Below are 26528 nucleotides of genomic sequence, written 5' to 3'. Positions count from 1 at the left end.
TGTGGTCCCAGCTACTTGGGAGGCAGAGGCAGGAGGGTTGCTTGAGGAAGTTGAGGCTGCAGTGAGCCATGATCAAACCACTGCACTCCAGCCTGGGTGACAGAGTGAGACTCTGTCCTCCCACCCCCCAAAAAAGAGCCCTAGGAGCATCAAGGGGCACAGCAGAATCCGTCTTGGAGCTCAAGGCGACCTCTTAAAGGGGTGAGACTGATTTTGAAGGATAAGGTAGGTATATTGATCGGTATATTAGTTTCAGGCCATATTCATTTTCTGTTTCTGTGTAACACATTACCACAAATTAGATTAAAACAACACATCTTTATTATCTCACAGTTTAAGTCAGGTACAGTGTAACTGGATTCTCCACCCAAATTCAGTCACATGACTGAAATTGTTACCAAAATACTAAGGCTTTGGTCTAAGTCCCACTACTCTCAACACAGAAAGCCAATCACTGAGACAACAAGTGTTGTCAGTGAAGAAGGCTTTAGTCTGTTGCTGCAGCCAAGGAGATAGGAGATCAGTCTCAAATCTATTTCCCTGACCTACTAAAATTAGGGGTTTAGGCTGGGTGCAGTGGCTCATACCTGTAATCCCAGCACTTTGAGAGGCTGAGGCAGGCAGATCACCTGAGGTCAGGAGTTCAAGACCAGCCTGGTCAATGTGGTGAAACTCTGTCTCTACTAAAAATACAAAAATTAGCTAGGCGTGATGGCGTGTGCCTGTAGTCCCAGCTACTTGGGAGCCTGAGGCAGGAGAATCACTTGAATCCAGGAGGTGGAGGTTGCAGTGAGCCGAGATTGTGCCATTTTGCTCCAGCCTGAGTGACAAGAGCAAAACTCCGTCTCAAAATAAATAAATAGATAAAAATAAACAAATAAAATTAGGGACTTAAATAGCAGGGAAGAAATGTAGCCATGCATGTGAAAATAGGAATTAGAAAGGGGTAAGGAAGAGGACTTGGTCAACAGGAAGCAAGTGGTCTTCTGGCAGATAAGGGGTCTGGCATCTCATTGTCCAGATTCAGTGATATGTAAGTTTCTGTTCCTTGATACTATTTGGAAGGCCCGATGGTTTCCAGAGAAAGGAACTCAGACTAAGGGAGGAGACCACCCCTCATATTGTCTTATGCTGAATTTCTGCCTCCAAAGAAAGAAGTAGTAAAAACTAAAAAGCAGACATGAAATCCATCGGCAGACAGCCCGGCGCTGTGCCCTGGGCCTGGTAGTTAAAGATCAACCCCTGACCTAATTGGTTCTGTTATCTATAGATTCCAGACACTGTATGGAAGAGCATTGTAAAAATCCCTGTCCTGTTCTGTTTTGTTGATTACCGGTGCATGCAGCCCCCAGTCACATACCCCCTGCTTGCTCAATCGATCACAACCCTCTCATGCAGACCCCCTTAGAGTTGTGAGCCCTTAAAAGGGACAGGAATTGCTCACTCCGAGAGCTTGGCTCTTGAGACAGGAGTCTTGCCAGTGCTCCTGGCCGAATAAACTCCTTCATTCTTTAATTCAGTGTCTAAGGAGTTTTGTCTGCAGCTCATCCTGCTACATTTCTTGGTTCCCTGGCCAGGAAGCAAGGTGATTGGCAGATGGTGGAGGCAACTCCTTAGGTGGCCCAGTGGAACATCACTGCAGGGGACTCCAACCAGCCGGAGTGACACAGATTCTGAGAGCGCTCCTGGGTAGGCAATTGCCCCAGTGGGATGCCTTGCCAGAGCAGTGTGTGGCAGGCCCCTGTGGAGGATCAACACAGTGGCTAAACACCAGGAAGGAACTGGTACTTGGAGTCCGGACATCTGAAACTTGGTAAGACTAGTCTTGAGAACTTGCCCGTTCCATTCAAGTGGAAGTGGGGCCTGATCACCCACAGTGTGCACTTAAAAGCACAAAGTGCCTTTACTGGCACTTTGATTTTGGTTTTGGTTTTGACTTGGTTTGACTTTCTTGACAGGACTGGTCTTGGGAACTTGCCCACTCCATTTGAGTGGAAGCGTGGCCTGATCACCCATGGCGTGCCTTTATCAGCACTTTGGTTTTGGTTTTGGTTTTGACTTGGTTTAAATTGCTTGATGGGACTGGTCTTGGGAACTTGCCTACTCCATTTGGATGGAAGTGTGGCCTGATCACCCATGATGTGCCTGTACCGGCACTTTGGTTTTTGTTTTTGACTTGACTTGGATTGCTTGATGCTTTGGTTCTGGTTTTGACCTGGCTTGGATTTCTGGATACTCTGATTTTGGTTTTGATTTTGGTTTGGTGTAAACTGCAAAAGTGTGTGTGTGGCCTTTTTACCTGTTCTTTGTTTTGGGGTGTGCGTGTGGTGTGAGCGTGGTGTTTTGTCTCAAAGAAGCATGGGTGAGGCACAAATAAGCCCACCCTACTAGGAACTATGTTGAAAAATTTCAAGAAAGGATTTAAGGGAGACTATGGAGTACTATGACACCAGGAAAACTTAAAACTTTGTGTAAATAGACTGGCCAGCATTAGAGGTAGGTTGGCCATCAGAAGGAAGCCTGGATAGGTCCCTTGTTTCAAAGGTACGGCACAAGGTAACCTGTAAAGCCAGGGCACCCAGACCAGTTCCCGTACACAGATGCTTCGTTACAGCTGGCTTTAGATCTCTCCACAGTGGTTGAGAGAACTGCAGCATAAGCGAGGCAGAGAGAGAGAGAGGAAGAGACAGAGGCAAAGGGAAAGTCAGAGAGAGAGAGACAAAGTCAAAGAGAGAAAGAAGGAGAGAAAGAGAGATATATACAAGTAGTTAAGAAAAAACATGGTGTACCCTATTCCTTTAAAAGCCAAGGTAAATTTAAAACCTGTAATTGATAATTGAAGGTATTCTCCATAACCCCATAGTGCTCCAATATTACTTTGTTGTCAGTGTAAACAAGGGTGTATCCTGAAAGCACTGAGGCCTTCCTATGAAAAACCCTTAACCCAGTAACCTGCGGATGGCCCAAATGCATTCAATCTGTAGCAGCAACTACTTTGCTAACAGAAAAAAAGTAAAAAAAAAAAAAAAAAAAAAAATTTTAGAGGAAACCTCATTGTGAGCACACCTCACTAGTTCAGTACAGAACAATCCTAAATCAAAAAAGCAAAAAAGTAGCTTACTAACTCAAAAATCTTAAAGTATGGGGCTCTTCTGTTAGAAAAAAAAAAAAAAAAAGGAAAAAAGTTGGGGGGGGAACAGAATTTATATAAAAAGAGTATTATATGGTAAATTCTTGTCCTGAAATAAATTAACTGGTTGTTTAAAGAAATAAATATTTGTAATAAGTCAGAAAGTTAAAGCATGTCGAAGAATTGTCTGCGAAAGTCGTGAAAGAGAAAAATATTATAAAAAATGAATTTATGCAAGAAATGTTGTATAATTTTTAAAAAGACAGTTTATGTGCAAGGTGTATAAGGAAAGTAAAATATACCTTTGGTAAAAGAATTATAAGGAGGCATAAGAATATAAATTTTTACCTACATTAAAAGGTTAAAAATATGAATATTTTGTTTTAAAGGTTTAATCAAGTTTTAAAATGTTAATTGGAAAGAAGATTCTGTGTGTAAACATTGGCTGAAGTTAAAGAGGTATCATCCAATTTTTCTGTAAACTGGACATTAAAATAAAATCATAGCAGGTTTTTCTTAAATCACCAACCTGCTCTTTAGCAAAAATTATAAAAGGTTAAAAAGAGTCTGTAAAATCTTACCTTATGGCCAAACATTAAAAATTGGATAAATATGTCTATACAGTTTTATTAAAATTAGGTTTAACATTAGTAACTCACTAATATAAAGATAAAATTTAGCTTATCCGGTATAAAAATCATACAAAAGGCATTGTATGTAAAATGGTATTTGGCTTTCTTTGGTTTAAAAACTAATAAAAAATAGGTGCTAAAGGAAATTTCTCAGTAAAAAGGCACTAAGGACTATAAAGTCCCCTGCCAAGGTCCCCACATTTAAAACAAAAGGTCAGTTTCTTAAAAATTATATACTTGGTTTATCTTCCACTTTCCTTTCCCTCAAAAACGAAAAGTATTTTAGCATGTGTACTACCCCTAGAATTTCCAGTAAACCAGCACCAGCCTGAAGATCACGTTCTCATCAAAGGCTGGAAAGAAGAAAAACTCAAGCCAGCCTGGGAAGGACCCTACCTTGTGCTGCTAACCACCAAGACTGCTGTTCATACAGCATAAAAGGATGGACTCATCACACCAGTCAAGAAAGTGCCACCCACTCCAGAGTCATGGGCCATGGTCCCAGGGAAAAACCCTACCAAACTAAAGCTAAGAAAAATTTAACTCTTTTCTTCTATTCTATTACTCTTTCTTCTTTCCTCATTCTATTGCTAACCATCTAGTTATTAACATAACCAAGTCAATTTTGCCTCAAACTATTGCATTTAATGCTTGCCTTGTTATACCCTGTGGAGACTTGCCAAGTCAAAGACAGCTTTCTACTTCAGAAAAGTACTTCTGTCCCTCCTGGCTCTCCTCAGACTGGGCATTAGTATACTAGGACCATTTAGTCCAGGGAGATTTCAATAAAGATCCCAGTACCAACCAGGAGTCTTTGCCCCGAATGTAGAGCTTTTATGCCATAGTTGGTCCAATATTCTGTGGACCACTAAAGAGCAAGGATGGACCGCCCCAACCGGTTTTTGTAATTTCCTAAAATCATACATTCATTTTACTAGAGGATCATAGATGTTAAAGACTTAAAACAAACTTTAGCAATAAAGACAAGATACCAAGATGCAAATGCCTGGTTAAAATGGATCAAATATTCCATCTGCACGTTAAACAAAAGCAATTGTTATGCTTGTGCACATGGCAGGCCAGAGGCCCAGATTGTCCCCCTTCCACTAAGGTGGTCCTCCAGTCGACCAGGTGTAGGCTGCATGGTAGCTCTTTTCCAGGATTCTACAGCTTTGAGAAATAAGTCATGCCAAGCTCTCTCTGCTATATCCCGAAGTCCGGCACCCTGCAGGTCAGCTCCCAGGGGCCATCCAGCTTCCATCTCCCAACACTAAGTTCACTTTGTGTCTCTCATGACAGGGAAGAAACTTAGCATTCCTTGGAGACCTGAAGGGATGTGATGAGCTTAAGAATTTTCAAGAGCTTATCAATCAGTCAGCCCTTATTCATCCCTGAGCAGATGTGTGGTGGTATTGTGGTGGACCTTTACTGGGCACTCTGCTGAATAACTGGAGTGGCACTTGTGCTTTAGTCTATTTGGCTATCCCTTTCACCCTGGCATTTCATCAACCAGAGGGAGAAAAAATAAGACATCATAAAGTGAGAGAAGCCCCTTATGGGTCTTTCAACTCTCACGTCTAGATGTAATTGGAGCCCCACAAGTAATATCAGATCAATTTAAAGCTTGAAATCAAATAGCTACAGGATTTAAGTCAATATTTTAGTAGGTGACAGTTAATAAAAATGTAGATTAGATAAACTACATCTATTACAACCAATAGCACCAAGCTTTTTATGAGTTAAAAGAAAAACTCATGTCGGCCCCAGCCTTGGGGCTACCTGACCTGACAAAACCCTTTACACTCTATGTGTCAGAAAAATAAAAATGGCAGTTGGAATTTTAACCCAGACTGTAGGGCCCTGGCCAAGACCAGTGGCCTATCTCTCAAAACAGCTAGACGGGGTTTCCAAGGCTGGCCCCCATGTCTAAGGGCCCTGGCAGCAATGGCCCTGTTAGCACAAGAAGCAGATAAGCTAACTCTTGGGCAAAACCTAAACATAAAGTCCCCCCATGCTGTGGTGACTTTAATAAATATCAAAGGACATCCTTAGCTAACGAATGCTAGACTAACTAGATACCAAAGCTTGCTCTGTGAAAATCCCTGCATAACCATTGAAGTTTACAACATTCTAAACCCCGCCACCTTGCTCCAGATATCAGAGAGCCCAGTTGAACATAACTATGTAGAGGTATTGGACTCAATTTATTCTAGTGGGCCTAACCTCTGAGACCATCCTTAAACATCAGTAGACTGGGAGCTGTACGTGGATGGGAGCAGCTTTACCAACCCCTGCAAAGTGACTCTGAAGAAGACGACAAGCCCTGCTCCAGTCACACCCGGAAGCTGACTGGTCCACGCATGGCTGAAGCATGGGGAAACTCATCACAGGACTCATTTTCCTTAAAATTTGGACTTGTACAATAAGGACTTCCACTGACCTTCCTCAGACTGAGGGCTGTTCCCAGTGTATACATCAAGTCACTCAGGTAGGACAAAAGGTTGCTTCGGTCCTATTATTTTACGGTTATTGTAAGTGTACTGGAATTCTAAAAAGAACTTGTTTGTGTAATGTTATTCTATACAAGGTATGTAGCCCAGGAAATGACCAACCTGATGTGTGTTATGATCCATCTGAGCCTCCCATGACCACAGTTTTTAAAATAAGATTGAGAACTGAAGACTGGTGGGGGCTCATAAATGATATGAGTAAAGTGTTAGCCAAAACAGAAAACAAAAGAGGTGCCCAAACAAGTCACCTCAAAATTTGATGCCTGTGCTGTCATTAATAATAATTAGTTAAAAACAGGATGTGGTTCTCTTAATTAGGAAAGAGGCTATATGGCAGAAAATAAGCACATTTATCATGAATTAGGACCGTGTAAAAATAAATGTAGATACTGGTCTTGTGTCATTTAGACTACTTGAATAAAAAAAATAAAAAAATGCTGTCCACCTTCAGCAAGGGAAAAGTTGCCCTTCCTGTACCAGTGGTCAGTGTAACCCCTTAGAACTGGTAATAACCAACCTCCTTAATCCTCACTAGAGAAAAGGGAAATGTATAACCCTAAAAATTGATGGAGCCGGACTGGATCTTCAAGTAAATGTCGTGGTTTGAAAAAAGTTTATAAACACTCTCCTGAGCCAGTATTTCAAACCTTCTATGATAAACTAAATATGCCAGTACCAGAAATTCCAGGAAAAACAAGAAATGTGTTTTTGCAATTAGTTGAGCATGTAGCCCAGTCTCTCAGTGTCACTTCATGTTATGTATGTGGAGGAACTGTAATAGGAGATCAATGGCCATAGAAAGCCCGAGAATTAGTACCTACAGACCCAGTTCCTGATGAATTCCCAGGCCAAAAGCATCACCCTGATTACTTCTAGGTCCTAAAAGCCTCAATCATTAGACAATACTGTATAGCAAGAGTGGGAAAGAACTTCACCCTTCCTGTAGGAAGACTACATGGTGGAGTTCAAACCACACAGAGAAAAATCCATTCAGTAAATTTCCAAAATTGCAGACCGTTTAGGCCCACCCAGAATCCCACCAGGACTAGACAGCCCCCACTAGGCTATACTGGATATGTGGACATAGAGCCTACGCTAAGCTGCCTGACCAGTGGACAGGTAGTGTGTTATTGGCACTAGTAAACCATCTTTCTTCCTACTGCTAGTAAGAACAGGCAAACTCCTAGGCTTCCCTGTCTATGCTTCCTGTGAAAAGCGAAGCATAGCTGTAGATAATTAAAAAGATGATAAACGGCCGCCTGAAAAAATTATACAATACTGTGGGCCTGCCACTTGGGCATAAGACGGCTTGTAGGGATACCAGACCCCCATTTACATGCTCAACTGAATCATACAATTGCAAGCTGTCTTGGAGATCATCACTAATAAAACCAGTAAAACCTTGACTGTCCTGGCCCAGCAAGAAACTCAGATGAGAAATACTATCTATCAAAATAGATTGACTCTCAACTACTTGCTAGCAGCTGAAAGAGAAGTCTGTAGAAATTTAACGTTACCAATCGCTGCCTGCACATAGATGATCAGGGTCAAGTAGTCGAAGATATAGTTAAAGACATGACGAAACTGGCACATATGCCTGTACAAGTGTGGCATGGATTTGACCCTAAGGCCATGTTTAAAAATAGTTCCCAGCGCTACGAGGATTTAAAACTCTTGTAATAAAAATTATAGTAGTAAGAGGAACCTGCTTACTGATCCCTTATTTACTATCTGTACTCATTCAAATAGTAAAAGGTTTCATCACTACTCTAGTTTACCAAATGCTTCAGCACAAGTGTACTATGTAAATCACTATCTATCTGTCATGCAGAAAGACATAGGTAGTGAAAATGAAGGTGTGAACTCCCACTAATAAAATGAGTGAGAGTCTCAAAGGAGGGGAATGAGGGAGGAGACCACCCCTCATTTTGTCTTATGCCCAATTTCTGCCTCCAAACAAAGAAGTAGTAAAAACTAAAAGGCAGAAATGAAATCCACAGGCAGACAGCCTGGCACCGTGCCCTGGGCCTGGTAGTTAAAGCCTGACCCCTGACCTAACCGGTTATGTTATCTATAGATTCCAGACATTGTATGGAAGAGCATTGTAAAAATCCCTGTCCTGTTCTGTTTTGTTCTGATTACTGGTGCATGCAGCTCCCAGTCACGTACACTCTACTTGCTCAATCAATGACGACCCTCTCACACACACACCCTTAGAATTGTGAGCCCTTAAAAGGGACAGGAATTGCTCACTTGGCGAGCTCGGCTCTTGAGACAGGAGTCTTGCCAATGTTCCCAGATGAATAAACTCCTTCCTTCCTTAACTCGGTGTCTGAGGAGTTTTGTCTGCGGCTCGTGCTGCTACAAGATAAATGTAATTTCTCAAGTTTCAAGACTTGATGGGTCAATTTCCGTGTTTATTCAAAATACACCATAAATATCAGTTCTATGGGACAATTGGGCCAGTTTCAAAATCAAGGTGGTGGGACTGGGTACAGTGGCTCATGCCTGGAATCCCAGCACTTTTGGAGGTTGAGGCAGGCCAATAGCTTGAGCCCAGGAGTTCAAGACCAGCCTGGACAACATGGCGAGACCCTGTCTTACAAAAAATACAAAAATTAACCAGGCATGGTGGCACATGCCTGTAGTTCCAGCTACTAGGAAGGCTGAGGTGGGTGGATCACTTGAGCCCTGGAGGTCAAGGCTACAGTGATCCATGACCATGCCACTGCATTCAAGCCTAGGTGACAGTGAAAGACCCCTTTCTCAAAGGAAAAAAAATCAGTCAAGGTGGTGGTCAGGGCCACAGTTCCTATCTGGGCTCAGGGTCCTCATCCAAGCTCATTGCTTTGTGGCAGAATTTTTTTCTTTACAGTTATAATAGGATTGAGGTTCTCATTTTCTTGCTAGCTGTTGGCCAGAGACCCCCCTCAGCTCCTAAGGTGGCCCCATAGGAAGTTCCTTGACGTGTGGTCCCATGGGAAGTTCATGGTGTGGACAGTTGATTTCTTCCAGGGCAACTAGAGCACAGCTCTATAAATTTCTCTTCTGCTACCACTCAGACAAAACTCTCTGCTTTTAAAAGGCTCATGTGATTAGGGCAGGCCTGCCTAGATCATCTCCTTATTTTAAGGTCAACTGATTTGGAACCTTAATTGCATCTGCAAAAGCTCTTCACAGCAACACTTAGAGTCATGTTTGAATGACTGAAAGTGTGCATACCCTGGGAGCCAGGAATATTGGGAGCTATCTTAGAATTCTGCCTACCATAATATGATTTAGCAAATGGAGAAGATGAGGAAGGGTTTTCTACGAAGAAGAAATAGAATGTGCAAAGGATTCTGGGGAACTATTGGAAAATGATGCTGGAAAAGTGAGGGCCATGTCTCTTGCAACACAGCAAACCAGATTCTGGTGAAATCTTCCAAATCAAAACCCCTAAGATACTGGGAAAACTATTAAGACATGTTTTGTAGCAAGGCTGGGCTGGCAGGAATGGGAGGAAACTCCTCTGAGGTCAAACAATGAGAAAGTGTTAATCCTGAGAGGTGAGCAGGAACCAGCACTTGCCCTGGAGCCACCTGCTAATCCTGGCTAAGCAGCAGGCTGGAGATAGGAGACAAAATCTAGACTGGAGCAGAGGGTGAAATCAGATTGGAAATCCTTATGCACACCAGAGCCCTCAAAGGGTGGAAATTTCAGCAAGGGTGGTTGGACTTTTCTCCCCATAGGAAACAAAGGAATTGAACAAAGATAGTCAATTTGCCTTAAGATACCTGATTTTTGCTCAGAGTGGAACCAAAACAAAGACAAAAGTTTCCCCTAAGAATTCCTAACCAAAAGCCCACATTCATGCATTTTGGACAGGAATTCATACCACCTTTGTGAGTAAAAACCTTCAAGCCAAACATTATTTTAAAGTGGTCCTAGGTTGGTAATTCCCTCAGACACTTGTAAAAAGCAAATCACCTCTAGCGGCATGCTCTCTAGTTCCTCCAGAATTCCAAGGAATTTAAATTTGCAATTTAAGACATCACAGTACAAGTAAGGAAATTTCATTTTACATGAGAGTTGGCAAAAATAATAAAATGAAGATTCAGAGAATGAATTAGAAGATTCAAAACATAAAATAAGGTTGTTCAATATATTTCTAGAAAAAAAGAAGGCATTGAAAGTATGAGTAGGAAGTAAGAGACTACTAACAATAATTCGGTAGACCAGTTAAACAATGAAAGAGAGAGAGAGAAACATACAATTAGTGAACTGAAAGATGGATACAAAGAAATTACCCAAAATGCAGCACTGACAGAAAAAAGGTTACAGAAAATGCAAATGAGATGAAGGGATGTGGAGGATAGAATAAGCCAAAAGTCTAGCACATGCCTACTCAGATTTCCAGAAATAAAAAATAGAGAAAATGGTTCAGAGGCAATAATAGAAGAAATAACGATGGAATTTTTTCCAGAATCAAAAACACACAACCTTCAGATTTAAGAACCGCCCAAAATCAATAAGCAGGAAAATTAACAGGAATATTAGAAACATCAGAGTGAAACTGCTGATCACTAGAGACAAAAAGGAGATCTTAAAAGAAGCCACAGAGGAAAGACAAATTATCTATGGAGAAATAGAAATTATGCTTAAAATTGCCAGAAGACAGGGAGTGTCTGCAAAGTTCTAGGAGAAGATAACTGTCAACCTTGAATTGTAGAAATAAGGAAATCTTTCAAGATCAAAATAAAGGGGTGTGAGGCAATAGTAAGTGGGACAATAGGTAGTAGGGACTATGGCAGCTGGAGAGCTCCATCTAAAGGGGACAGTCCCTGCTCAGCTTCTGCCAATTGCTGGCTTATAGGAGTGAAACACCCTGTGTCGCTAGATCTTTAGAATTTTCAAGAAAGGTCAGAAATCTGGATTTTTAAAAGTTGAATTATCTCAGTTTTTAAATATTAACAACAAATTTAAAAATGTTTTTAATTGCAGGGCAGACAAATACTGTGTGGGTGAAACAAAACTTCCACGTGGAGGGCCTGAAGGTCTGATGAAGGCGGTGATGTCGAAATGGTAACATGGTAGACTATGCAAGATCAACTGGAGAGGTCAATCCCAGGCCTCTGCTGCCTCTTCAAACACTAGCTTGTCTGGCCAGTTTTTGTTTTAGTGTTTTCTTTTTCTTTTTTTCTTTTTTTTTTTTTTTGAGACGGAGTCTGGCTCTGTCCAGGCTGGAGTGCAGTGGCGCGATCTCGGCTCACTGCAAGCTCCGCCTCCCGGGTTTTACGCCATTCTCCTGCCTCAGCCTCCGAGTAGCTGGGACCACATGCGCCCGCCACCACGCCCGGCTAGTTTTTTGTATTTTTAGTAGAGACGGGGTTTCACCGTGTTAGCCAGGATGGTCTCGATCTCCTGACCTCGTGATCCACCCGCCTCGGCCTCCCAAAGTGCTGGGATTACAGGCTTGAGCCACCGCGCCCGGCCGTTTTAGTGTTTTCTTAAACTCAGGGATACACTTATATTCTCAATTGGGCTCTCAGGTTCTTAGAGACAGAAACTTCATTTTCTCTGAACATTCCATGGAAAAGGCATAGTGCCTGGGTTTTAGTGGGTAGGGCAAACAACCTTAGTTCCTCCTCCTCCCTCTAGTCTCATTCTCAGAGAACTGGAGATGTTGTTTCTTCCCTTCACCCCTTCAGGAGATCTACACCCTAGGGATTTAGGTTTCCCCTGACTGAGGTGTAGTGGGATAGAGCAGTATTAGAGGGGTAGGGCTTCCTGGAGAGGCCAGGACCTGTGCCGAGTTCCCCTGAGGTGCATGATAGAAATGTCCATGAATGCCCAGATACTGACCACTAAATGCCACAGCTGTGCAGGAAGTTGGAAGTCTTATGGTCCAGACTGTGGCTGGGCTTTGCATGGTGGTGGCATCTCTGTGGGCCCTGGGGCAGCTGATGTCCAGTGCCAGACTCATGGTAAATAGGAAGAAAAGTACCAACCACAGGCGAAGGAGCAGGCCCCTGACCCATTTTTCTGACTCCATATAAAAAACAGAGGCTAAAATCAGCCATCTGGTCAATGAGGTAGAACCAGATTTAGAACAAGAGCACCGTTACTGCCAATCCCACAGGATTGTTTCTAAACAATCGTAATGCCAATCGCATTGTGAAATGTTTGTGGATTGCAGAAGCTCCACCAAGAGTGGAGGTTGAAGCAGACAGGAGAAGGGAGATAGTGGAAATAGGAGAACTAATCAAGCCTTCAATCATCAGGGACACATCATCTCTGCTTATCTCAGAGAGCGTCATCCTTTGTGGCCATTTTTCTAGGGTCAAGAAAAAATCATACCTTTTCATTTTCTTATACACGTAGAACAATAAATGTATTCACAAAAATATAAGACGCATACCAGAAATTTACAAAACCATAAATGTATATAGCTCAATAAATTTTCTCTAAGTGAACATACCATGTAGCCACCTAGGCCAAGAAACAGAACATTGCCTGCTTTCCTGAGCCTGCCTCATGGCTCTTTCTGGTCACCACCCTCTCACTGTTTTCCTGTTGTGGCAGCCAATCCTCTGACTTCCGTTTCATAGGTTAGGTTAGCCTGATTTTGAACTTTGTATAAAAGAAATCCTACAGTGTGGACTCTCTCTGTCTACTTCCTTTCACTCAAAATGGCGCCTGTAAGGTTCATCCATGTTGCCGCAGGTAGCTTAAATGTGTTTATTTTCATTGCTGCATAGCATAAATAGATCACAGTATTTTTTCAATCCCTTTGGTGGATATTTGAGTTGTTTCAAGTTGGAGGCTATAGCAGATAATGGTGCTATGAATGTTCTCGCTCAAATCTTTTGGTAGCCTTGTGGGTTTTTTTTGTTTTGTTTTTTTGTTTGTTTTTGAGACGGAGTTTCACTCTTGTTGCCCTGGCTGAAGTGCAATGGTGCTATCTCGGCTCACTGCAACCTCCACCTCCTGGGTTCAAGCAATTCTCCTGCCTCAGCCTCCCGAGTAGCTGGGATTACAGGCATGTGCCACCATGCCTGACTAATTTTGTATTTTTAGTAGAGACAGGGTTTCTCCATGTTGGTCAGGCTAGTCTCACTGACCTCAGGTCATCCGCCCACCTTGGCCTCCCAGCCTTGTGCCTTTTTTAACCTTTCAGACAAAAAAAAAAAAAAAAAAAAAAAAAAAAATCTAAAAAGAGTAGTGGAACAACTAGGAGTTCTGTGATCATCTCACCATATTACTCGTGATCATAACATTGTACTGACATGGTCTGAAAGTACATTATCACGGATCCTGGTATTTTCCTTGTACTCGGTACAACTGCATGTAGACACTCAGAAACCCAGAATGTCAAAGCTGGAAGAAGTCTTATATATCATCCTACCCAGAATTTCCCAAATTTCGTCTTTACAAACATCCTCTTTGTGATTTTTGTCATATCCTCATACCACCCATACTATTACATTTTTCTTTAAATTGTCTTTTTGTCATTTAAATATCTGCTTTAGCCTTATCCTAAGCAATAACAACTGTGAACTCATAGCTTTGATATGCAAGGTATATTCTTTTTATTACACATTAAAATTAACATACAACTATTACAATAAATGTGTCAGCCTACCACCCGTGTGAGATAGTTTCCGTAGTCTCCTCCTTCTGATCCATTTCCTGTCCTGCTCTGTCTCAGAAGCTGGCCTCTACAGACTAACCTCAACTGGTTCTCTTGTCTTCTGGCTTCGGGGTGTATTCAGCCAAGAGGCACTGGACAGTAGTCAGAGGTTGGGATATTTATCACCCTGATCTCCACCCTACCCTGCCCCAGTTGGCAGTGACTGTGTTCTCTAACAAACGCCATGGGTCTCATCAGGCAACCCCTCTCTCATGGCTGTAGAGAGAGTTTCAACCCTTTGCCCTTTCAGGTACAGGAGTGACAGTGCTTCCAGCTGTTGCAAGTCCCCCGAGTTTCCCCATCTCTTCTTGGCTCCCTTAACCATGCCCACCCCTTTATAAATAGTCCCTTCATTAAGTCCTCCTCACCTACCCTTTTCATGAGGCCATCTGTCTCATGCTAGGGGGATGCAATATCAAACCCCACCAGTGGTAGGCACACATTTTTCACACCTATATGGGTGCCAGCTGAGACTCAAGAGGGAATTCCTTATCCAACATCCCCTAGCCTGTGAGTGCCAGAGCTAGGAACGGTATCCCTGGTTCGATGTGTTTCTCACCATACATACTACTTCTCAAGGGAGAAACTGGTCAGTTCTGTTAACAATGCCCAAGTGTTCATATTGTAATGTCCTCTTATGAATCTCTCACTCTTGCACTTTCTTCCCCATCCTCATCCATGTTCTGCTGGGCCCCAGATGTAAATGGGATCATGGCCAGCTCACCTCTTTCCTCCCCTTCCCCAGGACTCCCGGATGTCATGCATCAGCCCTGTGAGAGCCTTGCCTCTTCTTCAACACACCTGTGTTTCACCACTGTCCTTTGATCAGGAGTCCTGTCTGGCAAAGGTGCAAAGTCCCCTACATCTCTTCCTCTCAAAACCTGCAGCCCAGCTTTCCCTCTCTTTCCAGAAATAGTAATTGCCTCTCTGTCCTCCCATAACTCTGCTTAGCACTGGCTTGAATGGTGACAAGTAGTGTATGTGTTTCCCTGATTAAATAGTGACTGCTTCTATGATCACACTGAATTCCTCTTTGTATCATCAGCATCCCCCACCAAGCCTGACTCAAGTAGGCCCTTCACAGGGCGATGTTGAGCAAGCAGCATTCATTAGGCCATTAAGAACATTAAAGCACAAAAGATGTTCTAATGGGTGACAGATGAATGCTCATCCTGTTTTTGTTTTTGTTTTTGTTTTTAGACAATGTCTTGCTCTGTCCCCCAGGCTGGAATGCAGTGGCGTGATCTCAGCTCACTGCAACTTCCGCCTTCCAGGTTCAAGTGATTCTCGTTCCTCAGCCTCCCAATTAGCTGGGACCACAGGTGTGTGCCACCATGCCCAGCTAATTTTGTGTGCATGTGTGTGTGCGTGTGTGTGTATGTGTGTGTGTTTTGAGATGACAGTCTTGTTCTGTCGCCCAGGCCAGAGTGCAGTGGTGCGATCTCGGCTCACTGCAATCTTTGCCTCCCTGGTTCAAGCGATTCTCTTACCTCAGCCTCCTGAGTAGCTGGGATTACAGGCAGTTGCCACCACACCTGGCTAATTTTTGTATTTTTAGTGGAGACAGGGTTTCACCATGTTGGCCGGGCTGGTCTCGAACTCCCAACCTCAGGTGATCCATCCACCTCGGCCTCCCAAAGTGCTAGGATTACAGGCATGAGCCACTGCACCCAGCCTTACCCCAGTAATTTTTTAACAATGATTTATTTTAACATTGTGTGCTAGAGACATGATCTGAGTTGGGGATGGGACAGGGGGTGGCCTTCCTCAGTCTCTTGTTCTTCCCAGAGACGCCTGAGGGAAAGGGGTGAGGAGTGGTCACCCAGTCTCATTCTAGGTCCTGGGTTTTCCAGCTGAGGCCCTTAGATGGGCAGCACTGGATCTGTGCATCTCCGATTATGGTGTACAAACTGTTAAGTGCGTGTGCACTGTGTGTAGGGGTGAGCAGGGAAAGCTCAGAGGTCTCTGAATTCCCAAAGGAGTCCAGCTTCAGAGAGCACTTTAGCCTTCCTCCTGGAGATAAAGAAAGTCTTGTTGGTCTCCACTCCTGGGGTTGGGGCCAAAGTTCCCACAACTTATAAATTGTTCCTCCCCCTGGCGTTTTCTCCCCGACCCTACAGCCCTTGAACAAGGGTGGCTTTGACCTCAAGTGGCAGCCCAGCTGGGCTCTAATGTTGGAATGTAGAGTTATGGTTCCTGTGAACATCTGTCCAGGGCCCGAGCTCGGAAGGCAGAGTCCTTCGTGGAGCATGTCCAGCTCCTACCCCAAGAGCAGCCTCCATGTTTACCCACTGACTGGGCTCACACACATGCAGGCAGCTCCTGGGACTCTGAGCTAGCGTGGTCACATGTCGGGGGGACAGAGTTCCCCAGGGGGCACCAGCCCTTACCCTGCAGTCTTGCCTCTGATAGGGAAACCTTGAGCTCGTAGTGACTGTGGGGCTGGCTCTCCAGGACAAGCCCCTCCAGTGGAGCCAGGAACCGGGATGGAAGGTTGGGTTTGGGGGTGGACTGATGGCCTGGAGTTTACTGCCTCCTGTTTTCTTTTCCTCTTTTTCCGTCTCACCCAGAGCTGAGGGAAGAGGCCTTGACAACAGGTGAGATTTGGGGCGCCGGACTGTGACTTCAACCCAGCAGGTGGGGTTGGCCCAAAGCAGATCCCCAGTTTTTCCTCTCAGGTCCTCTGGACACCCTTCCCCACCACACATAACCTTAGACCTTCACAGCTCCCACACCACCATCCACACCTAGGAAAGGACATTGGACTGGAGGTCAGGAGCCTGGGATTCAAGTCCCAGCTCTGCCAACAGCTACCAGCATATTCTTGGGCAAGTCACTGAACCTCTCTGAGTCCTGATTCCCTTAGCTGTAAGAGGGTGATAATCATAAGACCCTCTGCATTGCTTTAAGGATCAAGATAATGCCTGTGAAAGTCTTCACTGTACTCTAAAGTGTGATTAATATGTATTATTTATCCTGGAATCTCCTATATCCTTAGGGTCCTGTTAAATAAACCATGATGTGAGTGGCTAGTAATGAAGTTTTTGCTGCCTTTCTAAACAGTTATTTGTGCTTGTAACCAAAACTTTCAATGCCTTTATTCAGATATAAGAGTACGGAATTAATTCCGAGTTTAGACCGGGGGCAGCAGCTCACATCTGTGATCCCAGCACTCTGTGAGACTGAGATGGAAAGATTGCTCGAGTTCAGGAGTTTGAGACCAACCTGAGCAACATAGGAAGACACTGTCTCTACAAACAAACAAGCAAACAGACAAAAAAACCCAATAAATTACCTGGACATGTTGGCACATGCCTGTAGTCCCAGCTGCTCAGGAGGTTGAGGCATAAGGATCACTTGAGCCCAGAAGGTTGAAGCTGCAGTAAGCTGTGATCACACCATTGTACTCCAACCTGGGTGACAGAGCAAGCCCCTGTCTCCAAAAGAAAAATGAAGAAGCAAAAAAGAAAAAATTTCAAGTTTACAGGCAGGCTGGGGAGGAGGAGCAACTTCTGATTCAGTGGTGCTGCTTCCTTCGCTGGGCACTTTGCTGGCGTCGCCCTCTGTCTTCCTAAGGCGATGGACCTTGTTGCTATGTAAGGGAAGTCCTTGTGCAGAAGGCTGAGAGGAACAGAATTTTCAAGGACAAAACACTTGCCAAGAAGCCCAACTTCACAAATTTCCTCTATTTATCAACCCCTTGGTACACAGTTGCTGCTTTGATGAGGCTGATTTCAGCTGAAATACCACAGCAGTGGGAAAAGGAAATAATTCTTTCCTTGCATTCCAGTGTGAGGCTGATGTAGGCAAAGAAGCCTGCCAAAGCCTTTAGAGATGCGTGAAGTCCCCTGTTGTGTTTAAGGTCTTTTTCTCCACTTGGATAGGTTGGCAGCCGCTTTCCTTCTCTCTTGCTCAATCCTTCCTCCTGCATTCCTTCGGAGTTCTTGTTTCTCATCCAAAGAGCTCAATTCCTTTCAGAGCAATTCTTGTTTTCTAGTCTCCCATCTCCTCCTATTGTACAGACACGAGTTCATCAGAAAGAGTTTCCCAGTTAACTTTGGTGTAGCCCAGCGTTACCTCTTACAGTGTCTAGCTCAGAAATTAATTCTTCCTTAAGTCTAACTCAATCCCCCATGTTCCTCCCCTGTTTCTAAACTCTCAGCAGGCTCCCCATTATCTACTGAACTAACTTCTATGTCCTAAACCCAGCCTTAGAGGCCTTCCTCCATCTGGTCTCCAGGGCTAGATGCACTGTCTCCACTGGCTGATGCAGCCTCATGTCGGGATATGTGGCCTTGGAAAGGGGAATTCAACTTGTACCTACTCACCCCCAGGATCCTTTATCAGGCACCTGTTGGTCCCAGTCAGCCTCTTCAACCTCATCTCCTATTTTTCCTTCTCCCCTGCCTGGTGGCTGGCCCAGTGCCCTACTCACCATGTCTCTGAATGGCATCACACAATCCTGTCTCTGCTCCTTCCTTCCTTCCTTCCTTCCTTCCTTCCTTCCTTCCTTCCTTCCTTCCTTCCTTCCTTCTTCTCTCTCTCTTTCCCTCCCTCCCTCCCTCCCTCCCTTCTTTCCTTCCTTCTCTTTCTTTTTGAGAGGGAGTCTCACTCTGTCACTCAGGCTGGAGTGCAGTGGCATGATCTCGGCTCACTCCAACCTCTGCCTCCCAGGCTCAAGGGATTCTCCTGCCTCAGCCTCCCGAGTAGCTGGGATTACAGGCGCACGCCACTACCGCCCAGCTAATTTTTGTATTTTTAGTAGAGATGGGGTTTCACCATGTTGGCCGACCTGGTCTTCAACTCCTGACCTCAGACGATCCACCCGCCTCGGCCTCCCAAAGTGCTGGGATTCCAGGCGTCAGTCACTGCGCCCAGCCTCTGCACATTTCTTGTATAATTCCTTCCACCCCAAATTCTGTAAGTCCTCTTAAAATTCCCCAAGGCCCACCATGGGTGACACTTCCTCATCAATTAAGCATGTGTGGATGGTACCAGGTCAGACCGTAGAGGGTCTGGACTTGCTGCTTCCCACGGAACCCAAGCTGCAGTGTCTTTAGGTTTTTCCTCTTGGGCTGTTCAGAATCCCCAGAGAGGAGTCCTCCAGGGCCCTGCCTGGAAGGTGGGGTAAGGCTGCCAGCATGTTGTGGCCCCTGTGCAGTGAGAAGGTCTGGGAGCCCCTGAGTTTAGCAATCAGTGACATCTGTCCTCCATCCCTGTTTTCCATTCCACACCCCACACTTCACCGATCTCGGACCTCCAGTCCAGAGACCTGCCTCTGTCACCCTTTCCAGAGAGTAAAGCTCCAGATACCCACTGAGGGGAGAGAAGGGCAGGTGACCAGCAGAATGGAGTTGAGGAGGGCATTAAGGAGCTTTAGAAAGACCTAGAAAGACCCTCACAGATTGCTCACCAAGTGTAAATATGGCTTACTAAGTAATTTACATGCATTAACTGGAACTACCTCTCATGTAACTCTCCTCCTAGTCTCCTCCATTTTAACAAGCCATGAACTGCCTGCCAGGTCCCCATGTTCCTGGGACTTCCAAGTCTGTCTTTTCTTTTCTTTTCTTTTCTTTTGTGGGGGCGTGGGGGACAGAGTTTTGCTCTTATTACCCGGGCTGGTTGCAATGATCTCGGCTCACTACAACCTCCGCCTTCCCAGCTCAAGTGACTCTCCTGCCTCAGCCTCCCAAGTAGCTGGGATTACAGGCACCCACTATCACGCCTGGCTAATTTTTTGTATTTTTAGTACAGATGGGGTTTCACCATGTTGGCCAGGCTGGTCTCGAACTCCTGACCTGTGGTGATCCACCCGCCTGGGCCTCCCAAAGTCCTGGGATTACAGGCGTGAGCCACTGCGCCCGGCCCCAGGTCTGTCTTTTGAGGAGGCTGTGGTGTCAAACAGTGGTTCTGGCCTTCTCCAAGTCAAGCTTGAGACTTGGCTTTCAGTCAAATATTCCTCATTTGTTTGCTTTCCTGTTTCCAAAATGTTACTGTTGTTATCTCCCCACAAAATCCTTCAACATAAAACATCTCTGTAAGCTATGGTAGCGGACTCATGGAGGTTTACATAGAGAGTTGTCCACCTGCACGTCCCGCCACAGCCAACTCCCCAGGCTTCCCCCATGCAAGGCCACACCCAGAGCCATGTCCAGATGGGAAGACAGGCTGGTGTAGGTTCAGTGCATGCTTGGTCTTATGTGGGCTTGTTCTCAAAGCGGTGAGTCCACAGTGTAAAGACGGGGGCGGAAGGGCAGATGCAGCTCACCCTTGTGTCTCATATGGGCATGCCCAAAGTTCAGTAGTCTTGGCAGTTTGGATGGAGGAGAAGAGCTGCAGGCCGTCAGCCATTTCTACCACAAGGCACCAGCATCCTGAACCTGCTGACACTCTCATACATGACATTAATCTCCCCTTCTAGAAACCATGCCGGTTCTTCTAGAAACCAGAACCATGTGTGGGTTCTGATGCCTGAACTTGTGTCTGAGCCAGCCCAAGTTCTTGCCAATCTCTTCTTTTCTGCACCTGGGTGACAAGGTTTCACAGTTTTCCATTTATGTACCTTTCTGGGCTTCCCATGCACAGGTCTTGTCATAACCTGCCACACCTCAAGGTTCCGGAGAGTGGAAAATGTGCAGGGGTTTTACCCTAAGACTCAAAACTGCCTCTAGGTAAGCGAGGCTGAGCCCCATGGAGGTCTCCCACCCTTGAGAAGGCTTAGGGCCTAGACAGGGTCACCACTAGCCTTTGAGCAAATTAGAAAAAAGTGCTTATTGGAATTTGCATAATAAATACACAAATCTCTAATGACTATAAGGAGAATGTATCCTCTTTGCTGTGGTGTCCTTGTGCAGTGCACCACCTGGGCAGCTGTACACAATGGCCTTGAGTCGAAAGTCACAGCAGGCCAAGTGGCCTCTTTTGGTCTTTCTTCTCAGCTTACAGCCAATATTACCTTTCTTTCCATCCTGTTGCTTAGGAGAGGCCTGGTGGAAAAAGAGTCATAACAGGCAGTGAGAAGCAAGAATGTTGTTTCTGTTATAATAAAACTGAAATCTATAACGAGACATCCAATATATGTCTATTTTATTATTTTTAAACTAATAGACTTTGGTTTTGGGGTCAGTGTTAGGTTTGTAGAAAAATTGAGCAGAAAATACAGAGTTCCCATATACTCCCTCACCACCACCAAGTTGTCCCTGTTATTAACATCTTATAGTACATTAGTTACAACTGATGAGCCAATATTGTTATATTAATGTTAATTGAAGTCCATGGTTTACATTAGCATTCACTGTTAGCATTGCATATTCTGTACGTTCTGACACATGTATGATGACATGGATCCACCACTGTAGTATCATACAGAGTAGTTTCACTGCCCTAACAATCCCTTGCCCCACCCTCCCTTGCCTGGAACTCCTCACTACATTATTTTTTTAATCCTACATTCCCCACTCCTTATCAGCACACAATTCAGACCCCAACTCCATTCCCTTCCTCTATGGGATAGAGTAGGAGAGGGAGGAGAGGAGAGGGGCTGGGAGCTCTCCTTGGATGCCAGCTCTCCTTAGTCTTTTGCTCTTTTCTCTGCTCACCCAATTTCCCTCTAGGAAGGAGATCAGCTGCACAAACCAAGAAATGCTAAAACTACTGCTTTCTTCCCCTTCCTCCTCCTCGGGCAGCCACATCAAATCAGAAGTGAGAGGAGCCGGCACTCACTGAAGAAAAGAATCCAAGGCCAGGCAATGGCTCACGCTTGTAATCTTAGCACCTTGGCAGTCCCAGGTATGAGGATCGCCAGAGCCTAGGGGTTTGAGACCAGCCTGGGTAACACAGTGAGACCCCATCTCTATAAAAAATAAACAAAATTAGCTGGGCATGATGGTACATGCCTGTAGTCCCAGCTATTCTGGAGGCTGAGGTGGGAGGATTGCTTGAGCCAGAGGTAGAGGCTGCAGTGGGCCACGATCATGCCACTGTACTCCAACCTGGGTGACAGAGTGAGACTCTGTCTCAAATAATAAAAATAAAATAATGGCCGGGCTCAGTAGCTCACGTCTGTAATCACAGCACTTTGGGAGGCCGAGGGGGGTGGATCACGAGGTCAGGAGTTTGAGACCAACCTGGCCAACACGGTGAAACCCTGTCTCTACTAAAAATACAAACATTAGCTGTGCATGGTGGTGCGTGCCTGTAATCCCAGCTACTCGGGAGATTGAGGCAAGAGAATTGCTTGAACCTGGAAGGCCGAGGTTGCAGTGAGCCGAGATTGTGCCACCGTACTCCAGCCTGGGCAATAAGAGCAAGACTCTGTCTCAAAATAAATAAATAAAAAGAAAATAAAAAGAAAAGCATCCAATGAAAACATGTCTTTTAATCTTGTGACTTATTAAAACGTTTATAAATACATATTTTACTATTTTATCTGAACATTGGTAGAAAGCATCTGCTTCATTGTATTGGCAAAGGACACTGGTTAAAAATAGGGTTTGGTACAAAAAATTAGCCGGGCGTGGTGGTGGGCGCCTCTAGTCCCAGCTACTAGAGAGGCTGAGGCAGGAGAATGGCGTGAACCCAGGAGGCGGAGCTTGCAGTGAGCTGAGATCGCGCCACTGCACTCCAGCCAGCCTGGGCGACAGAGCGAGACTCCATCTCAAAAAAAAAACAAAAAAGAAAAAAAAAATAGGGTTTGGAGGCCAGGCATGGTGGCTCATGCCTGTAATCCCAGTACTTTGGGAGGCCGAGGCAGATCACGAGGTCAGGAGATCGAGACCATCCTGGCTAACATGGTGAAACCCTGTCTACTAAAAATACAAAAAATTAGCCGGGTGTGGTGGCAGGCACCTGTAGTCCCAACCACTCAGGAGGCTGAGGCAGGAGAATCTCTTGAACCTGGGAGGCGGAGGTTGCAGTGAGCGGACATTGTGCCACTGCACTCCAGCCTGGGGGACAAAGCAGACTCTGTCTCAAAACAAAAAACAAAAACAAAAACAAAAAAAGGGTTTGGGAATCCTATTTTGCCTTGTGTAATCCTGAGAAAGAGTTTCCAGTAACAGTCAAACCATTGTTCCTGCCAAAAAACCACTCTGGGTTGTCCAGTTTGTGATGCAAAGGCAAAACCATGTGGGCAAAATGATAATCAAATATTTAGGAACTTCAAGGGCGTTGGTGACTGTTAGTCAGGATGCACTGAGTTATGCTGCAGTAACAACCCCCAAAGGTCAGTGTCTGAAAACATTGATTTCTTGGTCACATTACATGCTCCTCCTGCATTTGCAGGGGTAATGGAGGTGAATAGCTGGAGTGTTCTGCCAACTACTATTAAACAGAAAGACGTTGGCCACAAAGCTAGCCTTCAATTAGATTGTGAAGAGGTCTGGAGAGGGATGTGGGCAGGGCTCATTAAAAATAAGTATATATTTACGGGCATTAATATATATATTTTTAAATGGAGTCTCACAATGTTGCCCAGGCTGAAGTGCAGTGGCTCTGTGTGATCATGGTGCACTACAGCCTTGAACTCTTGGGCTCAGGCAATCCTCCTGCCTCAGCCTTCGGAATAGCTGAGACTATAGGCATATGCCACCATGTTTTGAACAAGAGCTCTGCATTTTCATTTTGCACTGCACTCTGCAAATGACTATATGTAGCCATCGTGGTCCCAGGGGAGGGGCCAGGAAAGCCAGAATTATAGCACTCTGGGAGAGAGGAGTAGCAATGATTTACCAACCAGCTGAAAGTGTTTCAATCGTTTAACAATTGGTCTGACAACCAGTACGTATCAGCTGAACATCAGCTCTCTACATGGGTGGGTTGACATGATAGCCCCTGGAAGAGGCCCATATTCATTAAGACAATCATTTGGGGTAAATGTGATTTTTTTTTTTTTTTTTTTTTTTTGAGACAGGGTCTTGCTCTATCGCCCAGAGTGGACTGCAGCAGGCTCAAGTGATCCTCACACCTTAGCCTCCCAAATAGCTGGGCATACACCACCATGCTCTTTTTTTTTCTGTAACTATCTGCTTAGGAACAAAAGGAAAGGCAGTTTCTTGAATGACTCAGCTTTCAGCTTAATTTTTTCCTTTTGACCTAGTGAATTGGAGTCCCAGGTTTTTTTTGTCGTTTTATGAGGAAAAACTTTTGTTTGCAAACAGCGTTATCGTTTTTATTACTCTGTGGTTGTTCTCTTTAAAAAAAAAAAGAAAAAGAAAAAAATCCCTTAGCCCAGGATTAGCAAGTACCCAACATGCATGCTCCTGCTTTCACTTTCTTATCCTCTTCTTTGCAAGGGCTGTCATGACTAGTTAACCATATTACTCCTTCCAGTTGGTCCTGGATGTAGCCACAGAAGCCTCTACACAACACTCCAGTCAGTCGCTAAGAACATAGCAGGCTGGGACCAAGGAAAACCCTGCCTTCTCAGTGCCAGCCTTTAGTCAGATCCTGGTGAAGTGTTTCTGCCTTGTGACAGCCGTGCTACAGATATTGTGTCATAAAGAGTTTGTCTGGTCTTTGTTTTTGGATTCATGGACAGAGTTTCTAAACCCTTGGAATTTTCTGAGTGGTAGAATAATATTTGTTATTCACGGTGAGCCCCTGGGATCACTCCTGAGTTTATGCTAACAAGGTGACTCACGGCAGGCCCATGGAGGCTGACCAGGCTGGAAAGACCAACTATGTGATTAGAGGGTTGGAATTTGAGCCTAGATGGGTAGGAAGCTGGAGAGTGAGTTTGATCATGTGACCAAAGAGTCACTCAATGATACCTATGTAATGAAACCCCAATAAAAAACTCTAGGTACTGGCTGGGCACAGTGGTTCATGCCTGTGATCCCAGCACTTTGGGAGGCCGAGGTGGGTGGATCACCTGAGGTCAGGAGTTCGAGACCAGCCTGGCCAACATGGTGAAACTCTGTCTCTACTGAAAATACAAAAATTAGCCAGGCATGGTGGTGCATGCCTGTAATCCCAGCTACTTGGGAGGCTGAGACAGGAGAATTGCTTGAACCCAGGAGGCGGAGGTTGCAGTGAGCTGAGATCACGCCACTGCATTCCAGCCTTGGCAACAGAAGAATACTTTGTCAAAACAAAAAACAAACAAATAAAACTCTAGACACTGAGGCTCAGGAAAACCTCCTGACTGGTGAATACATCGATATGCTGGGAGGGTGATGTGCCCTGGTTTCATGTGGGGAGGACACAGAAGCTCCATGTTTGGGACCTTCCCAGACTTTGCCCTGTGAGTCTCTTCATTTGACTGGTTCTGATTTTTACACTTTATAATACAACTGAAATCGTTAAGTATAGTGCTTTCCTGAGTTATGCGAGTCATTCTAGCAAATTATCAAATATGAGGGGATGCTAGGAACCCCTGAATTTATGGCCAGTTGATTAAAACTGCAAGGGACCAGGGGACCCCAAACTTGTGACTGACATCTGAAGCGAGGGCAGTTTTGTTGAGGACTGTGTCCTTAACTTGTGGAGTCTGGTCCACTATGGATAGCTAGTGTCAGAATTGCATTGCAATACTGTAGATATCAAAGGCAAGGAGAAAGCCACACTTCCCTGCAGCTGCCATGGTAGCAAGAATTCTGGGGATGAAAATGTCTCCAGGGACAAAGAAAACCTTTGGGGACCTCACTTACCCCTTTAACCCAGACATTATAACACCACTGCCAATCTCAGGGGAGCTAGGCTTTAGTAATAAAGTGTACTAAGTTTCCCCAGGCCTCAGTAGGTATAAATGAGGCCATAGTTATGACCTTATTTCTCAAGTTCTTCCCTACAACAGCTCTACAAAGTTCCTGTGCCCCATGAGAATTTCTGGGAGTGACTCATATGTGCTCATGAACAAGTGTAGCCAGGTCTTTCTGAGGCCTATTGGACACTGCTGCTTCTACTGGATAATACTGCATTGGTTATATTCTGTGTGCCCCTTGTTTTAGTCAATTTTGTGCTGTTATAACATAATACCACAGACTGGATAATTTATAATGAACAGAAACTTATTTCTCATAGTTCTGGAGGCTGGAAAGTCCAAGATCAGGGAGTCGGTATCTGGTGAAGGCCTTCTTGCTGTGTCATCCCACAGTGGAAAGTGGAAGGGTAAGAGAGCACATGCAAGAGACAGCAAGAGCCAAAGGGGGCCAAACTCATTTTTCCATTAGGAGCTCACTCCCAACTCCATAATAATGAACCCACTCCCACAATCATAGCATTAATCCATTCATGTGGGTGAAGCCCTTATGACCTATTCACCTTTCAAAAGTCCCACCTCTTAACACTGTTTCACTGGGGATTAAGTTTCCAACATATGAACTTTGGAGAACATATTTAAGCCATAGTATCCCTCCAGACCCTCCTCTCCACCCTCCTCTGCCATGCTTGGTGTCCTGAAACGCTGACCTTTATGAATTGCATTATCCAGGCTACTTTACCCTAGCTTCTGGTCAGGTTCAGCCAATGAAAGGCACTGGAGGCAGGGACCAGAGGAGAATGAGGTCAGAGTATTTCTATCCTGCTCTGTCCCTGCAGTGAATTGGTATTCCCATAACAAATTGGTATTCCCATAAGAAAGG

At 44.8% G+C, this 26528-nt stretch overlaps 2 protein-coding genes across 16 annotated transcripts in view; one reads left to right on the top strand and one right to left on the bottom strand.

The window, feature by feature from the left end:
* ST3GAL5 (ST3 beta-galactoside alpha-2,3-sialyltransferase 5) overlaps positions 1-17752 on the bottom strand; it is a 79605-nt gene extending 61853 nt beyond the window's left edge. For 13 of the 15 annotated variants that reach the window (XM_065526861.2, XM_074011336.1, XM_074011338.1 and 10 more), the window contains exon 1: positions 17240-17752. In XM_065526861.2, the coding sequence (XP_065382933.2) occupies positions 17240-17292 (53 nt within the window). In that variant the 5' untranslated portion in view covers positions 17293-17752. The remainder of the gene's footprint in view (positions 1-17239) is intronic. The other 2 variants (XM_045368953.3, XM_074011337.1) reach the window with 2 other exon arrangements.
* Positions 1-26528, top strand: part of LOC141408388 (uncharacterized) — a 64692-nt gene that overhangs the window by 9620 nt on the left and 28544 nt on the right. The window lies entirely within an intron of this gene.

This window comes from Macaca fascicularis, chromosome 13 (assembly GCF_037993035.2).
Source record: "Macaca fascicularis isolate 582-1 chromosome 13, T2T-MFA8v1.1".
NCBI classification, from domain to species: domain Eukaryota; kingdom Metazoa; phylum Chordata; class Mammalia; order Primates; family Cercopithecidae; genus Macaca; species Macaca fascicularis.
This window is presented reverse-complemented; position numbering and strand designations above follow the sequence as displayed.